This window comes from Haliotis rufescens, unplaced genomic scaffold (assembly GCF_023055435.1).
Source record: "Haliotis rufescens isolate VD_foot unplaced genomic scaffold, xgHalRufe1.0.p SCAF_17, whole genome shotgun sequence".
NCBI classification, from domain to species: Eukaryota; Metazoa; Mollusca; class Gastropoda; order Lepetellida; family Haliotidae; genus Haliotis; species Haliotis rufescens.
Window position 1 is genome coordinate 159,099 of NW_025963857.1, and position 20,037 is coordinate 179,135.

Consider the following 20,037-nt stretch of genomic DNA (forward strand, 5'->3'; position numbering starts at 1 on the left):
TGGACATGCCAGAAACCTATGATTGTGGGTTCGAATCCCGGTTCGCCCCGATTATGTTTCTAGGTTTATCAGCACCATACCCGTGCTCGTGGGTTTCACCGAAGTGGTAAACGTCTGAGACCTGCATCACTTCGGTCTTTCCACCCACATTAATCTGACACGCCACGATATAACTGGAATACTGTTAAAAGCGGTGTTAAACCAAACTCACTCACTCAAACCCATTGTCAGTTGGCATCAGTTCTGGCCATTGCATCACAAAGACACATCAGCCTGCATAAAATTAGTGTGGGACCTCTGGTGATACTAGTCATACTATTCACCCTCAGCAGCCATCAATACCTGATCCTGATTTAAGTCAGTTCATCCTCAACGTCTTGCTCCCAACCCACCCCATCATCTACGCAGTCTTCCACGTCTGACTGGTCTGCTAGACCGACCCACAACTGGTAACAGGTTGAATATATCTACTGTGGGCCAACAGCTGATCGGTGGCAAGGATACAAAGTAGAATGCTCGTCTGAGGTCGGCCAGCTGCAGCCATCTTGAATCCGGCGAGGTGTCGCGGTGAGACTTGAGGTGGGTGTTGGCAGTGAAGTCAGTGTGGGACAACAGCTGTAAACACAAGTCATCAGAACACAAGTCATCAGACATGCTGCAGTTGCTTGTTTGTTGTTTAATGTTGCACTCTGCAATATTCCAGCTATATGACAGCAGTCTGTGAATAATTGAATCTGGACCAGACAATCTAGTGATCGCGTCATGAGCATGGATCTATGCAATTGGGATACAATGACATGCATTAACCAAGTCAGCGAGCCTAACCATTGATAGTTATCTCTTACCACAAGCATGAGCGCTGAAGACCAACTCTAATTGGATATTAATAGTAAAATAGTATGCAATGCTATTTATTTCAAATATATAAAGTTAGTCACATGAAAAGCAACACCAGGGAACTTGTCCTGCAACCTCAAACACCTCGTTCGCCCAACCCTCCCCATGTGAGCCCCACCCTATCCATGTGAGCCCCACCCTCCCCATGTGAGCCCCACCCTTTTGATGTGAGCCTCACCCTCTCCATGTGACCCCACCCTCCCCATGTGACCCCACCCTCCCCATGTGAGCCCCACCATCCCCTATGAGCCCCACCCTCTCCATGTGAGCCCCATCCTCTCCATGTGACCCCACCCTCCCCATGTGATCCCTACACTCCCCACCCTCCCCATGTGAGCCCTACACTCCCCATGTGAGCCCCACCATCCCCATGTGAGCCCCACCCTCACCATGTGAGCCCCACCCTCTCCATATGACCCCACCCTCCCCATGTGGACCCCATCCTCCCCATGTGAGCCCAACCCTCTCCATGTGAGCCCCACCCTCTCCATGTGACCCCACCCTTCCCATGTGGACCCCACCCTCCCCATGTGACCCCACCCTGAGCTGTCTTTACCCACCTTCCTGGTGCGCTCCTCTGCCAGGTCGTGCTCCATGTGGAGCCAGAAGTACAGGAGACTGAGTAGCACCAACAGGAACACGCTCTCGTAGCTGACCAAGGTCAAGGACAAGTCATGGAACAAGGCTAGATTGAATGACTGCTTCGGGTGAGTGAGTGAGTTGGTCAGCAATATTCCAGCACATCACGGCAGGGGACATCAGAAGCTGTACCCACGTAGGGAATCCCCCGCCAGGTCTTCAGCATCACAATGTTCCCCAGTCAGCTTCACAATCTTACAATTATATCACATGGTGACAGCTCAGTTCGGTAAAACCATGGCAAGCTATGGTGGTGACATACCGAGGACCCTACTCACACATTCAGTGACAGACAGCATGGTCATGCAGGTGCTAGAACACGCAGAGTGAATGAATGTAATTTTCCGCCACAGTCAGCAATATTTCAGCTGTATCAGAGGCCTGATAGCACGAGTAACTACCTACACCATGCACCAGGTTCCACATGATAACACCAGTTCAGTCGTCTCAGAGTGACCATCAAGCCTACTTGGGTCTTCTGCCCTGAATGTCTAGCAAGGTGACCATGCCAAGACAACATCAGATAACTCAATTAACATTGTGCACACTTCCTGTTGTCTAATGGCAGATCAGGGGTTCTCCTGAGCCTGAGCTCCGACTTCTCACAAGGAAAACAAAACATTGGACCTGACACCAATAAAAGATGGCTAAGCTCAATGAGAGCCTATAAAACAACTCGCCACAAAAGTTTCTCAGAACTGTCAGGGTTATCATGAATGTCAAGTGAACATTTTTGTAACATATTCATTTTGTAACAGTTCAAACTGTCATTATTTATAACGGAAGAGATATCTTTCCTTGCCTAAACATTACCACCACGACTACAACTTGAATTAGTCGTCTGCCTCAACAGAACAACGATTCGACGTCATCTACAGCCTTATAGCAGTCGGCAGCGGGACCGAGCTGAGTGCCCCAGCCCAAGGATACGTGATGCTCATGAGGATGTAGGGGCCGATGAAGGTCAGCCCCACGCTGGCCAGTCTCTCCGGGAGGTTCGTGCTGGTCAGTAGCGGCCATATCGGACTCAATCCTGAAACAATAAGACAATGTTATCCAACACCTGATGCTACAAACTACTCGTCGATGTAACCATGGTTCAGCTTCTACACAACCACTCCTTGAACCGTGTCAGGCAAACCAGTCTCACAAACCACACACTGCAATAACCTCACCCTTCATCTAGTTGTTCGATCATCGCCATATGCTGAAATAATGCTTATGCGACAAATTTGTTTTAATGGTTCTTTAAGGTCTATATTTTATGTTAAGGTTCTTGTTTGTTCCTTAATGCCGCACTGGAAATAGTCCAGGTCTATATTGTGTTTACTTTGTCATCCGTAAACTTCTAGTGAGTGAGTGAGTGTGGTTTTACGCCGCTTTAACCTCATCCTTCATCTAGTTGTTCGATCATCGCCATATGCTGAAATAATGCTTATGGACGGAATTTGTTTTAACTCACTCACACCAGTTGATTGTACCTCAAGGTTCTTGTTTGTTCCGTAATGCTGCACTGGAAATAGCCCAGGTCAACTTCTAAGTAATGCCTATAAAACAATTTGACGGTGACACACTTTAAAGGATGCTGGGACCTATCTAATAATCCCATGAAGGTTATTTATCATCAATGTTGGTACAAAATATTCCATTATCCTGTTTCTGAATGTGAACAATATGAGGAATGGAATCCCTCCAGCTTTCACCCTCATGTTTCTGTAGTGAGTGAGTGAGTGAGTTGGGTTTAACGCCGCTTTTAACAGTATTCCAGTTATATCAGGCATGTCAGCTGAATGTGGGAGGAAAGCCCGAAGTGATGCAGGTCTCAGACGTTTACCACTTCGGTGAGACCCACAAGCACGGGTATGGTGCTGACAAACCTACAAACATAATTGGGGCAAACCGGGATTAAAATCCACAATCATAGGTTTCTGGCGTGCCAAAGGGATGCAACTCTGCACAGCGAATTGCAGCGCCTTAGATGACTGGGCCATCCGTGCCCCCATTTCTGTGTTAACACTATCTGGTTACATGGAGGACATCGGTGATGTCGGCACCCACCTAGCATGGCCCAGCTGATGAGGTGGTTGTACGATGGGACCCCATGCCGCTGCCTGATACCGTCCGACGTCGTCTTCACCAGTCCCACGGCCGCAAGGATCATTACAAGCTGAAACAACACCAACTTCCTTCAATGTTCTCAAGTCAAGAAACTCAAAAAAAATATACTTTGATTCTTCTAATAAAAATATATACTGTCAACTTTGAACTTAACATATTCCAAGGAATAATTATCTTTGCTAAACCCTGTTCCTAAAACAAATGTATTAACTAATACCATGGTGAGGTTGGCTTGGCTATAGTAAACTGTTAATCCTTAGCCTATCAGATTTCTCTTTTAAATGTAGATACTGCTTTCCTGACAATATAATTTCACTTGTTTGTTCATTAGTTTCAAAATACAAATCTTTTGAACATGATCCACGACATGAAATTAATAAATAAAAAATAGACTTTAAATGTCAATATCTGTTCACCTGATGGGCAGCTTTCCCCTGGAACCCTGAGGGGCAACTCTCCCCTGGAACCCTGAGGGGCAACTCTCTCCTGGAACCCTGAGGGGCAACTCTCCCCTGGAACCCTGATGGGCAGCTTTCCCCTGGAACCCTGAGGGGCAACTCTCCCCTGGAACCCTGAGGGGCAACTCTCCCCTGGAACCCCGAGGGGCAACTCTCCCCTGGAACCCTGAGGGGCAACTCTCCCCTGGAACCCTGAGGGGCAACTCTCCCCTGGAACCCCGAGGGGCAACTCTCCCAGAACCCCAAGGGGCAACTCTCCCCTGGAACCCCGAGGGGCAACCCTCCCAGAACCCCAAGGGGCAACTCTCCCAGAACCCCGATGGCCAACTCTCCCCTGGAACCCCAATGGGCCAGAACCCCCTGGGGCAATTCTCCCTGCGGGGCGTACCTGTATGCCCATGATGACACCTGACATTCTGTTGTTGTTCTTGTCCCTGCTGGTCAACACACCCAGTCTGAAACACAAACACCTCAAACATTGTCTCTCAAAATAGCAAACACCTCATACATCGTCTCTCAAAATAGCAAACACCTCATACATCGTATCTCAAAATAGCAAACACCATTTTCCTGACATTTTATTTCAACACTTTTAAAACTAACCAGAGTAACCACTTTTATTTCACTCTGTTATTGTCTTAGGATCATTCAAAAAAGGCTTCATTTTCAATCCAACCAGTGACATAAAAATGAAATCTGCAAAACATCCTATTAATGATAGAGGCTGACAGGCTAAGATATTAAATTGTACAAATTATTTTAGCCAACTTACATCTTCATAAGCCAATGAGATGGGGTTTGAAGTTATCTTTATAGCATCAAGCATGCACATGTATGTGTGTGTGGCTGCCTGTACAGGACCCGACTAATGCTGGTTCTATAGTGCTAACCCACTGAGATACCATGCTGCAGCATAACACGAATACCCCACTCAGAGACAGTACACCAACTCCAAGCTGACCAGTCCTTGTTTCAGCCCCTTAATCCCGAGCACTAAACAGGATAACAATAAATGCCATCTTTTAACATCTTTTGGTCTGATGTGGCTGGGGATCAAACCCCCAATCGTCCACTCTCCGGGCAGACACTCTATCCACTAGACCAAGGAGGTGATCTCATAAGCTAAGGAGGTCACTGTGCACCTGTATGGCAGCACCTACCTGTACACCATCACTGCCCCCAGCAGGAAGGCCAGCATCCCCGAGACGAGGCTGCAACACAGGGTTACACAGTACATTAACACATTCGTTACCAAGGAAGAAATATTATTTCCATGAATTGTTTTCAAAGTATGGGCTGGTCAGAAACAATCTTATATACATGAAGTCCTTTTTATTCAATATAGTTACTTGTTTGTTGTTTAAAACCACACTCAGCAATATTCCAACTATATGACAGCAGCCTGCAACCAGACAAACCAGTGACTGATATCATGAGCAATGATCTACACTATGAGGATAAGATGAGAATCAAGCCTGACTTGGACCACATGTTCCATTTTCTGGAGACGTATTCAACTCGGAATCTCTGTTACGCAGTGTTTTTTCAAACTGACTCATGGTCTCTTTCATGTGCCCCTCGATTCCCACATTCTACAACAACCGTGAAGCAAACAGCGTTCGTGCGAACAGTCCAAGTTTTCACAAACTCAAACAATCTCGAACGTTCCAAGTTCCTCACCATAGTTCTCCCGAACATTCCCCATGGTTTTTTATATAACATGCAGACTGTCAAACGTGACTACTATATGTCATGACAAGGTGCACCTGCTACTTAAGTGATGTAAGTAAACTGGTGCTACTCACACAAGCGTATAGTTGGCGTTCCGGCCCACCACGGGAAGGAGAGGGAACGCTGCCAGCAATATGCAGCTTAGCAACCAGCCATACGCCGAAAACTGAAACATTTCACACACATACATATTTTTGTCTAAAGATAAAATGAGTCAATGGGTGAGGGAACAGTATTTTATGTCTCAGTCAGATTTGTTTGTTTGTTGCTTAAGGCCGCACTCAGCAATATTCCAGCTATATGGTGGCGGTCTGTAAATAATCGAGTCTGGACCAGACAATCCAGTGATTGACAACATGAGCATCAGTCCACGCAATTGGGTTACGGTGACATGCATCAACCTGACCACCCGATCCCATTAGTCGCCACTTACGACAAGCAAAGTTTCCTTTTACGGCAAGCACTGGTTGCTGAAGACCTATTCTACCCCGGATCTTAGCGGGTCTCTCAGTCAGAATATGACCAATATGACATCTGCCTGGACACAAACAGGTCAAGCAAACCGGTGGTTGATAGCATGACCAACTACCCGTGTTGTCAGGATACAATGTCTCACAATCAGCCACACACACCATGGCAGCCATCACCTTATATCAAACATGTATGGCAATGGAACACTGACAGGTGTGTATCTGCAACCCTGACAGTATGTCACATATAATTTGGACTGGAATATTTTGTGTGGCATTTAACTAGGGCTGGCTAAAAAGATTGATAATCAGAATTATCATCAATGTGAAGAAATCTTAACGATTATCAATATAACATTGTTGTAATCGATACAAGGGTGGTGATGAAATAAAGTTTGGATTTACCAAAACAGACTTGTTATTGTCATTAATGTCAATTGCTGAAGTTGGAAAGCAACTGTTTTTGTTACGTCTGAAATGTCCACAAAGTAATCCCTGCATAAATGTGTCTGCTCACCCGGGCCTGAGAAATGTTGATTTCTTTTGGGATTTTTTGCTTATTTGCTTAAAGTCACTTCTGCAATACGATAACTGATCAATATTAATTTGGTGATTATCAATCTCTATAATCTAAATTGATAGCCACCCTAAGGTTTAATCAAACTCACTCACTCACTCAAGTAGCATTCATCACAGTTTCCTTGACAACACTGACCTTGGAAGTGTTGAAGACCCCCGACGTCACAGACCAGAGTGCGATACAGACGAGCCCCACGGACAACAGCTCTCTCTGGAAGAAGCCTTGGACCTGGACAACAGAAGGGTGTCACAAACTACATCACTGGGACTCACTGTCTTCAGCAGTCTCACTCACAACCAACTGCTGAAACAATGTACAAGTCATAGGTGTAACATCTACACACTGTATTCCTCACCACTGCTGCAGGCATACATTCTCACCCCTACAGATAACACCCTGTAACATCTACACATACATATCTCACCCCTACAGATAACACCATGTAACATCTACACATATATATCTCACCCCTACAGATAACACCCTGTAACATCTACACATACATTCTCACCCCTACAGATAACACCCTATAACATCTACACATACATATCTCACCCCTACAGATAACACCCTGTAACATCTACACATATATATCTCACCCCTACAGATAACACCCTGTAACATCTACACACTATATCCCTCACCACTGCTGCAGGCATACATATCTCACCCCTACAGATAACACCCTATAACATCTACACACTATATTCCTCACCACTGCTGCAGGCATACATATCTAACCCCTACAGATAACACCCTGTAACATCTACACACTATATCCCTCACCACTGCTGCAGGCATACATATCTCATCCCTACAGATAACACCCTGTAACATCTACACACTATATTCCTCACCTCTACCTCCACTCTCCCAACACTGCAGGCATATATATCTCACCCCTACAGATAACACCCTATAACATCTACACACTATATTCCTCACCACTGCTGCAGGCATACATATCTCATCCCTACAGATAACACCCTAAACATCTACACATATATATCTCACCTCTACAGATAAAGCCCTGTAACATCTACACACTATATCCCTAACCACTGCTGCAAGCATACATTCTCACCCCTACAGATAACACCCTGTAACATCTACACACTATATTCCTCACCACTGCTGCAGGCATACATTCTCATCCCTACAGATAACACCCTGTAACATCTACACACTATATTCCTCACCACTATCTCCAGTCTCCCAACACTGCAGGCATACATATCTCACCCCTACAGATAACATCCTGTAACATCTACACATACATATCTCACCCCTACAGATAACACCCTGTAACATCTACACACTATATTCCTCACCACTGCTGCAGGCATACATTCTCATCCCTACAGATAACACCCTGTAACATCTACACACTATATTCCTCACCACTGCTGCAGGCATACATATCTCACCCCTACAGATAACATCCTGTAACATCTACACATACATATCTCACCCCTACAGATAACACCCTGTAACATCTACACACTATATTCCTCACCCCTACCTCCAGTCTCCCAACACTGCAGGCATACATATCTCACCCGTACAGATAACATCCTGTAACATCTACACATATATATCTCACCCCTACAGATAACACCATGTAACATCTACACATACATATCTCACCCCTACAGATAACACCCTGTAACATCTACACACTATATTCCTCACCACTACCTCCAGTCTCCCAACACTGCAGGCATACATATCTCACCCCTACAGATAACATCCTGTAACATCTACACATATATATCTCACCCCTACAGATAACACCCTGTAACATCTACACACTATATTCCTCACCACTACCTCCAGTCTCCCAACACTGCAGGCATACATATCTCACCCCTACAGATAACATCCTGTAACATCTACACATATATATCTCTCCCCTACAGATAACACCCTGTAACATCAACACATACATATCTCACCCCTACAGATAACACCCTGTAACATCTACACATATATATCTCACCCCTACAGATAACACCCTGTAACATCTACACATACATATCTCACCCCTACAGATAACACCCTGTAACATCTACACACTATATTCCTCACCACTACCTCCAGTCTCCCAACACTGCAGGCATACATATCTCACCCCTACAGATAACATCCTGTAACATCTACACATATATATCTCACCCCTACAGATAACACCCTGTAACATCAACACATACATATCTCACCCCTACAGATAACACCCTGTAACATCTACACATATATATCTCACCCCTACAGATAACACCCTGTAACATCTACACATACATATCTCACCCCTACAGATAACACCCTGTAACATCTACACACTATATTCCTCACCACTACCTCCAGTCTCCCAACACTGCAGGCATACATATCTCACCCCTACAGATAACACCCTGTAACATCTACACACTATATTCCTCACCACTACCTCCAGTCTCCCAACACTGCAGGCATACATATCTCACCCGTACAGATAACATCCTGTAACATCTACACATACATATCTCACCCCTACAGATAACACCATGTAACATCTACACATACATATCTCACCCCTACAGATAACACCCTGTAACATCTACACATACATATCTCACCCCTACAGATAACATCCTGTAACATCTACACACTATATTCCTCACCACTACCTCCAGTCTCACAACACTGCAGGCATACATATCTCACCCCTGCAGATAACATCCTGTAACATCTACACATACATATCTCACCCCTACAGATAACACCATGTAACATCTACACACTATATTCCTCACCACTACCTCCAGTCTCCCAACACTGTAGGCATACATATCTCACCCCTGCAGATAACACCCTGTAACATCTACACATACATATCTCACCCCTACAGATAACACCCTGTAACATCTACACACTATATTCCTCACCACTATCTCCAGTTTCACCATGCTACAGGCATACATGTCTCACCCCTACAGATAACATCCTGTAACATCTACACACTATATTCCTCACCACTACCTCCAGTCTCACAACACTGCAGGCATACATATCTCACCCCTGCAGATAACATCCTGTAACATCTACACATACATATCTCACCCCTACAGATAACACCATGTAACATCTACACACTATATTCCTCACCACTACCTCCAGTCTCCCAACACTGTAGGCATACATATCTCACCCCTGCAGATAACACCCTGTAACATCTACACATACATATCTCACCCCTACAGATAACACCCTGTAACATCTACACACTATATTCCTCACCACTATCTCCAGTTTCACCATGCTACAGGCATACATGTCTCACCCATACAGATAACACCCTGTAACATCTACACACTATATTCCTCACCACTATCTCCAGTTTCACCATGCTACAGGCATACATGTCTCACCCCTACAGATAACACCCTGTAACATCTACACATACATATCTCACCCCTACAGATAATACCCTGTAACATCTACACACTATATTCCTCACCACTATCTCCAGTTTCACCATGCTACAGGCATACATGTCTCACCCATACAGATAACACCCTGTAACATCTACACACATATCTCACCCCTACAGATAATACCCTGTAACATCTACACATACATATCTCACCCCTACAGATAACACCCTGTAACATCTACACACTATATTCCTCACCACTATCTCCAGTCCCAGCATGCTACAGGCAACAGAGGCCGTCACTGCCAGGATACACTTGTTATCGTAACACGCAGATACAGCTCGTTTCAGGATCTGTAATCTGCGAAAAATACTTCCGTTAATATTTCTGAAATCAAATCATCTGCTGCTGTGCATCAATCAGTTTTGACAGGGTTTAGGAAAACAAAATGTAGCTAGCCCTGAGAAGCTAGCGAGTCACGGACACAGCAACGTATTCAGAGGCAGACATCCCTCAGAGTGAGAAAGTTGAAAACGCTTACCTAACTTCAGCTTCCACGACTTTGGTCCACAGCAGCACGGGGAGCAGGCAGTAGAGGTAGTAGGTGACCGGGGACGACTGGACTGAAACAACACGACGGGGTACATGGGTTCTTGCCTTTCATTTAGATTTCCCACATCATCATCAACTCCATTGTCATATCCTCATCAAAATACTTAAGGACCACCGATTCAATCACATTACTACAGTTAATCTGTCATGGCATCCTTAACATCAACATCCTCATCTTTTAGAGTAGTTGTCTCACACTTACACTTCATTGTGGGGACCCGTGAAGATGCAGGGCAGAATAGTCTTCAGCAACCCATTCTTGCCATGAAAGGCGACTATGCTTATCCTAAGAGGCAAATAACGGGATTGGGTGGTCAGGCTCGCTGAGTTGGTTGAAGCATGTCATCGATCCCAATTGCGTGGATCGATGCTCATGATGTTAATCACTGGATTGTCTGGTCCAGACTCGATTATTTACAGGCCGCTGTCATATAGCTGGAATATTGCTGAGTGTGGCGTAAAACAACAAACTAATCAACCCACTTCATTGTGGCAGTGATACACAGTGCCAAACTTACAGCAGTGCCCAAGTGTTGCTGACAGCACGTCCCATAATATTCGGTAGGGGGCATAAAACTTGATGGATAGTAGACACACTCAGCAATATTCTAGCCATGTGAGGGCGGTCTGTAAATAATCGAGTCTGGATCAGACAATGCAGTGATTGACATCAAGGGCATCAATCCAAGCAATTGGGATATGATGACAAAATCAACCAAGTCAGCAAGCCTGACCACCCGATCCCGTTAGTCCCCTCTTACGACAAGCATTGGTTGCTGAAGACCTATTCTAACCCGGATCTTCACGGGGGGACAAGCATGGGTTGCTGAACACCTATTCTAACCCGGATCTTCACAGGGGGACAAGCATGGGTTGCTGAAGACCTATTCTAACCCAGATCTTCACGGGGGGACAAGCATGGGTTGCTGAAGACCTATTCTAACCCAGATCTTCACGGGGGGGGACAAGCATGGGTTGCTGAACACCTATTCTAACCCAGATCTTCACGGGGGGACAAGCATGGGTTGCTGAAGACCTATTCTAACCCAGATCTTCACGGGGGGGACAAGCATGGGTTGCTGAAGACCTATTCTACCCCAGATCTTCACTGGTGGTAGTCACTAAATACATATCCTAATACATAACATCCATAATTAGACATAACATCATCCCCATCACCATGTTGTTTCATTATCACATTTGTTTTCACATACAAATACATTATAATTACTTAAGGTCAGAATCAAACTAAAAAAACATATTTAAACTCACTAAACAAGAGAAAACTGACGATGGAGGCCATGACAGCTGCCGCCATGTGGACGTAGTGTAGAGGGGAGGCAACTCTGTCCGACCTGCCAGCACAGAACCAGGTGTGGTTGTGGAGCACCTGCTGCAGCAGGTACACCATCCATCCCACGAAGCTCAGCACGATACTGATCCTGACAGGAGACACAGAGAGATGAAACCCGTGTATGTTTCAACATCTTCCTGGATTAATGGATCAACACAATAACTGGTATGTCTTGTCCAGACATTATTATTCACAGACCACCGTCATAGATCAGGGATATTGCTGAGAGCAGCGGTAATCAACAAACAAACCACTCTCACCCTAGGAACAGTCTGTCATACTTCTGGTAATAGTTGAGTCCCTTCAGACCCACACTCATCAACTCCCGGCTCTCTGCTATCTAAAACACATCAATACAACAATCATGTCACCTTATTGTAGCAACAACTAGATATTGTCGGTGTCACATCCATTGTATTGACAGGTTTTTCACAAGGTTCATACATTTAAAGAGGAATGATTGTAACTCGACATTCAATATGGCTGATCACTAGCAAGCACACAGAATACATCGCATGTATCAAGCAAACAGAGTTACCTCCCCATGACCTATCCTGCATAGCAAATACACCGCTGTTTGGTTGATACAGTGATACAATGGTACAATCTGGGTACAATGATACACATGCAACCAAGTCACAGAGTCAGATCCATGGATATTTTATGTAACCGAAAGATTTTGATTGTTTCGGATTGCGATCCGAGTTTTAAAGTTGGAACGGCGGTACAATGGCTCCGGTGTGCTTCGCTGTGGTGAAGTTGGCACATTGTAGGCATTTGGGGGTCAGAAAAGTTGTACGTATGATTATGTTAAGTGAGCAACATGTTCATCTATCCAACAATTGCATAATATAAACCTGACATTGCCAAATTCAATAATAAATGTGCAGTTAGATCTAGCATGTCTAGATACATGTTTTCATTAGTTTTACCTAAGAAGCATTCGGTTCACTGGTTCACTGTGGGTAAAATTATTATTATTTAAGGTAATTACATTCAAGGTAAGGTGAGGTGAAATGGGGTATAATGTCGCGTCCAAGATTATTGCACTTATATAGCGATGTGCATGCACGCGTGCACTCGCGTGCGTGCGTGTGTGCTTGAACTAGTTCGGAAAGATGCCGATTAATAGTGCTAGCACACTGAGATACCATTGGGCTTCACACATTGTACCCATGTCGGGAATCGAACCCGGATCTTCGCCGTGACAAGCGAACGCATTAACCACTAGGCTACCCGACCGCCCCTTGTACCAGAGAACATCCAACTTACTGCCTGTGCATAGTTTCCAGACTTGATCAGCTGCCGGATGTGTCGGACGTAGTCTGCCTGGAAATAAGTACAAACATAACTATCACCAACTATACATTGTGATTCATGTACAGTATGACTGGCGCTTCTACTACTGCACCATTGATGGATCAAATTAAATGCTGAAGTCCCCAAAACAACTGTTTTCACCTGATGCCAATTTTACTACCAATGGAACACATTTCAGCAAGTGCATTCAAAGAAATGTTCCAAAAGACAAGTAAATACTGCATTAATTATCTGATGGTGGAAATGGAAAATGTATTTAAAAAATAATTTTACATAAATGAGATAAGGTATTATTTAGAAGCTGTTGTTCCTCCAGTAGTATCAAGTGTGGAAAAATTGGGTAACAGCATGAGCAACAATCAAAGCATTGAAAACATAAACTTAAGTAGCTGCTGTAAACATATCCCCTCATCGGTTCAACTAGTGTCAGGTTTTCCTTGTCACAGTGGTATTCATGAGACAGCCATCTGGTTGCCAAAACCAGTACCACTTCCTGTGTTCCATCTGGAATCCTTATTCCAATACACCTTCCATGAAAAGTCTACATATTTAGAGGTAAGTGATGAAGACGTATGTCTCCCCCTGTGATACACAATATCAGTTTATAGAATTAACACTTACTTGTTTTGATGGGGAAAGTTCCCTAAAAACAAAGCATTTGAAACACATTAAACATACCTGACAACATTGTAACAACGTATTGGAAAGAATAACAACGATGGTTATGTTTTCTTCAAATCAAAAGAGATGTTAGCAGACATGTTAAGAATTTTAGCGTCAATGTTAAAAGACTTGCTGAGAAAACAATCTCACCCGAAAGGTCGGAAGGCAACCGAGACAGTCCTCTCCTTCACCTGCCTCATCTTCACCTGTCAGGAACAAAATAAGTTATCAGCAGCTAAAGTACAGAGAAAACTGGATCATCACATGAGACAGTCAATTGGAGCAACAATCAACACCTGGCACGATGGGCCCAGTCATCTAAGATGCTGCGATTTGCTGTGCAGAGTTGCATCCCTTAGCCAAAAAACTATTATTATGGGTTTGAATCCTGGTTCGTCCTGCTGATGTTTTGTCAACACCGTACTCGTGCTGGTGGGTTTCACCAAAGTGGTAACATCTATTGTAGCCCTGCATCACATCCAGACTTTCTCCCTCATCAATATGAAACTCTCTGACGGAAATACTGTTCCAGGGGGTGATGAACCCAACTAACTCACTCACTGACACCGAATCAATCACCACCCTCACATACAACCTTCTCCTATCCCCAACACAGGTCGGCATAACACGCTGAATGGAAGAACTGCAGAGACAGAAGGTGGCAGTCAGTCTGACTTAATTGTTTCCTTACAACCGTGTGTATATTGACAAGTTTAATCACAAGGTTATCATAAACAGAATAAGTCTTGTCCACCTACCTGATATTGTGCAAGTATCTGCTGTGCATTAGCGTAGATCCCCTCCGCCTGTTCCCATAGCGACACACCTAGGTACTCAAGGGGCAGAACTCCCTACAACATGAAGCTTGAACTAAGCCAGAGTCAACATGCACTCTTAATCTGACCAAAACCAAGTTTATAGAGTTACAACAGCCGTACAGCGGAAACAGCAAATGAGCAGCAATGGCAAAAGAGTAGTGTGGCAACAGCGATAGAGCAGCAATAGAGAAACGTGGCAACAGAAATAGCAAAAGAGTAGTGTGGCAACAGCAATAGCAAAAGAGTAGTGTGGCAACAGCAATAGCAAAAGAGTAGTGTGGCAACAGCAATAGCAAAAGAGTAGTGCGGCAACAACAATAGAGCACTAATAGCAAAAGAGTAGTGTGGCAACAGCAATAGTAAAAGAGTAGTGTGGCAACAGCAATAGTAAAAGAGTAGAGTGGCAACAGCAATAGTAAAAGAGAAGTGCGGCAACAACAATAGAGCACTAATAGCAAAAGAGTAGTGTGGCAACAGCAATAGCAAAAGAGTAGTGTGGCAACAGCAATAGAGCAGCAATAGTAAGGGTAGTATGGCAATCGCAATAGTAAAAGAGTAGAGCGGCAACAGCGATAGTAAAAGAGTAGTGTGGCAACAGCAATAGCAAAAGAGTAGTGCGGCAACAACAATAGAGCACTAATAGCAAAAGAGTAGTATGGCAATCGCAATAGTAAAAGAGTAGAGTGGCAACAGCGATAGTAAAAGAGTAGTGTGGCAACAGCAATAGCAAAAGAGTAGTGCGGCAACAACAATAGAGCACTAATAGCAAAAGAGTAGTGTGGCAACAGCAATAGTAAAAGAGTAGAGTGGCAACAGCAATAGTAAAAGAGTAGTGTGGCAACAGCAATAGCAAAAGAGTAGTGCGGCAACAACAATAGAGCACTAATAGCAAAAGAGTAGTGTGGCAACAGCAATAGCAAAAGAGTAGTGTGGCAACAGCAATAGCAAAAGAGTAGTGCGGCAACAACAATAGAGCACTAATAGCAAAAGAGTAGTGTGGCAACAGCAATAGTAAAAGAGTAGAGTGGCAACAGCAATAGTAAAAGAGTAGTGCGGCAACAACAATAGAGCACTAATAGTAAAAGAGTAGTGTGGCAACAGCAATAGTAAAAGAGTAGAGTGGCAACAGCAATAGTAAAAGAGTAGTGCGGCAACAACAATAGAGCACTAATAGCAAAAGAGTAGTGTGGCAACAGCAATAGAGCAGCAATAGTAAGGGTAGTATGGCAATCGCAATAGTAAAAGAGTAGAGTGGCAACAGCGATAGTAAAAGAGTAGTGTGGCAACAGCAATAGCAAAAGAGTAGTGCGGCAACAACAATAGAGCACTAATAGCAAAAGAGTAGTGTGGCAACAGCAATAGTAAAAGAGTAGAGTGGCAACAGCAATAGTAAAAGAGTAGAGTGGCAACAGCAATAGTAAAAGAGTAGAGTGGCAACAGCGATAGTAAAAGAGTAGTGTGGCAACAGCGATAGTAAAAGAGTAGTGTGGCAACAGCAATAGTAAAAGAGTAGAGTGGCAACAGCAATAGTAAAAGAGTAGAGTGGCAACAGCAATAGTAAAAGAGTAGTGTGGCAACAGCAATAGTAAAAGAGTAGTGTGGCAACAGCAATAGCAAAAGAGTAGTGTGGCAACAGCAATAAACCAGCAATAGCAAAAGAGTACCAGTAAAAGATACTGTCAGGTCATGGTATGGTATTACAAATGGTTTTTTCAGATTGATCACAAATGTGTAAAATTAAAATACATCTGCAACAAATGTGCAAATTTAAACAGTGACCCGTGACATAATTAGTTTACAATACAAAATGTAAATACTGCTCTGCCCAATGTTTGTCGGGAGATTAACGAACTGTACCACAGAGTTCATGGGAAAGGCAACGCCGATGAGGTACGCCATGAGAGGAGCGACATCGGCCTGAAACACAACATCAGCAGCTGGAGACATCTTTGATTTGTGTAATTGCTTCCTGGGAATTAGGAGGGCACATTCTAAAAGCAGAATCTAGGGTTCTCTATCTGAATGTAACGTTGACATCTGCTAAATCTAATGCAGGAAGTCACTGTGCGGAGTTGCATCCCTTACAAATGCCAGGAACCTATGATCATCATTGGTCAGAATTGTGTTGGTCCACGTTATGTTTCTAGGTTTGTCATCACCATGGTCGTACATTTCAGAAAGTGGCATCCTGCATCACTTCAGGCTGTGAAATAACTGAAATACTGTTCAAAGCAGCTCACACACTCACTCACTCTAGAGATTCTGGGCATCATGAGAGGGTCAAGATGCTACATATAGACATTAGTGAAGGCATCCTCAAATAGAATCTGTCTGCTATAAAAAAAGACAACAGACTGCTATGACTACAGTGCTGTACACATACCTGCTGAACATCAAATCTTGCTATGTTATTCAAGTTCCAGTCTGAAATAAAATTTAATACCTCATTTATCAAACATACATTTTTGCAGGTACTTTCAGGTTTTCAGCATGGTCAAGACTCACAAGTTATCATGTTAGCAACATTGCATTACTCTGCTACAGTTTGTACAGTGTACATGGTACAGGTCATCTGACAGAAGTATTAAGTTCAACTGTGACCATACCTGTGCAGAACGTGTCTGGGTAGGTTCCACACGTCCCCGCCCCCCTAGGCCCGTGTAGCCCCGCCCCCCAAGCTACCAAGGGGGTCAGTGTCTCCGAGGGAAGGCCAGCTCCATGGGAACCTGCAATATTTACAATACTTTCATTTTCTGTCACAGCACTGCAGACTGAAAAGCTTATTGAATATCTTGTTTTAATTCTGTTTGAAATGTTCACGTATCAGACTGTCACAGCACTGCATACTGAAAAGATTATTGAATATCTTGTTTTAATTCTGTTTGAAATGTTCGCGTATCAGACTGTCACAGCACTGCATACTGAAAAGATTATTGAATATCTTGTTTCAATTCTGTTTGAAATGTTCGCGTATCAGACTGTCACAGCGTAGGAGGCATGTTTCCACCTACCCCAGTCTGTCATGCCATGGTCGGCAGACATGACATAAGCTGTGCGGCCATCTTGGTTATAGAAATCTTCAAACAGAGACACCATTTCCTCTACTCCATGGTTGAGGAGATGAATATTTTCTATGTACTCCCTGAAAACAAATGTTAAAACAGCTTTCTGAGTTACCAAAGTCCATGGTGGTTTAAAATATCAAACATCTGGGCCCACATGCACAAAGTGATCTTAGCGCTTAGATGATCGTGACTCCCATACTTTAACATAGGCTTACAATAGTTGTAGCGCTAAGATCGCTTTGTGCAAGTGAGCCCTGTTGTCAACAGTTCATTGATGGTTGTTTTCATATTTCAACTTGTCATAGGGCCATTGATCATGTTTTTTGAAGTCTTATCTTGCGTATGAAAAGCATATTATTTTGTTTTCAGTTCCATGAAGACATTTACCGTGAGTGTGGCTTGTGAGAATGTCCATTTGTGTCCAGGCCAAGAAGATGAAGGAAGAAGACAATCTTATCTTGCTGCAGCTGATGAAGTAATGTAGCATTGGTCTTGGCCACAGAAAGGAATTTCTGAAAATACATATTTTAGCAGTAGTAACACAGATAATTTATGGAAAAACCTGAAGCATTAGGAAGTGCCATGCCTTAACCACGCCTTAACACCCGGACCACCAGGTATGCCTTAACAACTAGCCCTTTTACAACTAAATGCTGATGTTCATCAGACAATTTGTCGATACTGCATCACAAAATATGTATACCTGATACAAGTGATCCACCAACAGCTGTATTCATTTTGTTATTTAACGCTGCACTCAGCAATATTCCAGCTATATGACAGCAGTCTGTAAATAATCCAGTGATTGACATCATGAGCATCAATCCACGCAATCTGAATATGATGACATGCACCAACCAGGTCAGCCAGCCTGACCACCGGATCCCGTTAGAAGGTTGCCTCTGTATTCACATAGGCTATATTTGGTACACCGTAACTCCAACCTATTCTGTACAGACTTCCCTCACATGCTACATGTGAAATTTCAACCAAATATGATAACCCTAAGTGGTTTAGGGGAAATCTTTAATGAACACCCCTCGTATATCAATATAATGACGTCACACATCTTAATCATGTTAATGTCAGTTTCAAATTTTCTGTGAAATGAAGGAATATTGTTTTGTAATGATTACCTTGACCTTCTGGTAAACCCAGGTATCGAGTTTACTGGCATCAAAACTGGCAAAGTCTTCCTCCGCTGACGAGTAGCAGTGAGTGAACACATGGTCGCCAGTAGCACCTCAAACATGGAACAGATTCATGAACATCTTGGTTTCATAGTGTGAGAAACATAAACTACTCCCATTGGGCCAGACATTTGAACTATTTCATTTCCTGCTTGATGTTTAGATCCTGGTTTCAGAGGGAGCCACTCGTCATTGCTATTCATTTGTTAAGATCTTCAAATGATCAAAGCACACATTGTACCAGAAGCATATGAGTTGAAAATCAAAATGACAGAGCATATAGCACATGTAGTAGTTAGTCAACTACAATGGTCAGTGCAGGTCCTAAGGTCAATTTGCAGTTTAACATCTCATCACTTATCAATGAATTAGGAATAAACCTGCCCAGGTATTCAGCTCCCAGTCTGCAGCAAATTTCAGAAAAAATTCCCTATTTCAAATTAAAAGTTTCCAATTCATGTTAACAGTCAGACAGTTACTTCGACTTTGTAGAGGAGACTTGTATTTTACTGATAACAGGACCAATCAAGTGGAAGAGGATTGAATGCTTAATTCTCCATTACTGCATTAAATGCAAAGTTAAAAAACTACCTATCAGTTTATGAAACAAAGAAATTGCAATTTTGATTTGTTTGTTTGTTTGTTGTTTATGCCGCTTTCTGATATATTCCAGCTATATGACGACGGTCTGTAAATAATCTAGTGACTG

The 20,037-nt window shown here is 43.5% G+C and overlaps 1 protein-coding gene across 4 annotated transcripts in view; it reads right to left on the reverse strand.

The window, feature by feature from the left end:
• Positions 1-20,037, reverse strand: part of LOC124113773 (GPI ethanolamine phosphate transferase 1-like) — a 36,678-nt gene that overhangs the window by 14,699 nt on the left and 1,942 nt on the right. For all 4 annotated transcript variants that reach the window (XR_007221699.1, XM_046474368.2, XM_046474450.2 and 1 more), the window contains exons 5-26: positions 19,275-19,381; positions 18,526-18,650; positions 18,085-18,215; positions 17,680-17,799; positions 17,457-17,497; positions 16,931-16,990; positions 15,014-15,106; positions 14,406-14,461; positions 14,214-14,235; positions 13,545-13,601; positions 12,533-12,612; positions 12,191-12,360; positions 10,848-10,929; positions 10,564-10,666; positions 7,029-7,121; positions 5,918-6,009; positions 5,273-5,323; positions 4,501-4,567; positions 3,595-3,703; positions 2,467-2,569; positions 1,458-1,548; positions 505-615 (exon numbers count right to left, since the gene is read on the reverse strand). Coding sequence is in view for 3 of the 4 variants with exons in the window: in XM_046474368.2 (XP_046330324.2) it covers positions 505-615; positions 1,458-1,548; positions 2,467-2,569; positions 3,595-3,703; positions 4,501-4,567; positions 5,273-5,323; positions 5,918-6,009; positions 7,029-7,121; positions 10,564-10,666; positions 10,848-10,929; positions 12,191-12,360; positions 12,533-12,612; positions 13,545-13,601; positions 14,214-14,235; positions 14,406-14,461; positions 15,014-15,106; positions 16,931-16,990; positions 17,457-17,497; positions 17,680-17,799; positions 18,085-18,215; positions 18,526-18,650; positions 19,275-19,381 (1,964 nt within the window). In the remaining variant the exon portion in view is untranslated. The remainder of the gene's footprint in view (positions 1-504; positions 616-1,457; positions 1,549-2,466; positions 2,570-3,594; positions 3,704-4,500; positions 4,568-5,272; positions 5,324-5,917; positions 6,010-7,028; positions 7,122-10,563; positions 10,667-10,847; positions 10,930-12,190; positions 12,361-12,532; positions 12,613-13,544; positions 13,602-14,213; positions 14,236-14,405; positions 14,462-15,013; positions 15,107-16,930; positions 16,991-17,456; positions 17,498-17,679; positions 17,800-18,084; positions 18,216-18,525; positions 18,651-19,274; positions 19,382-20,037) is intronic.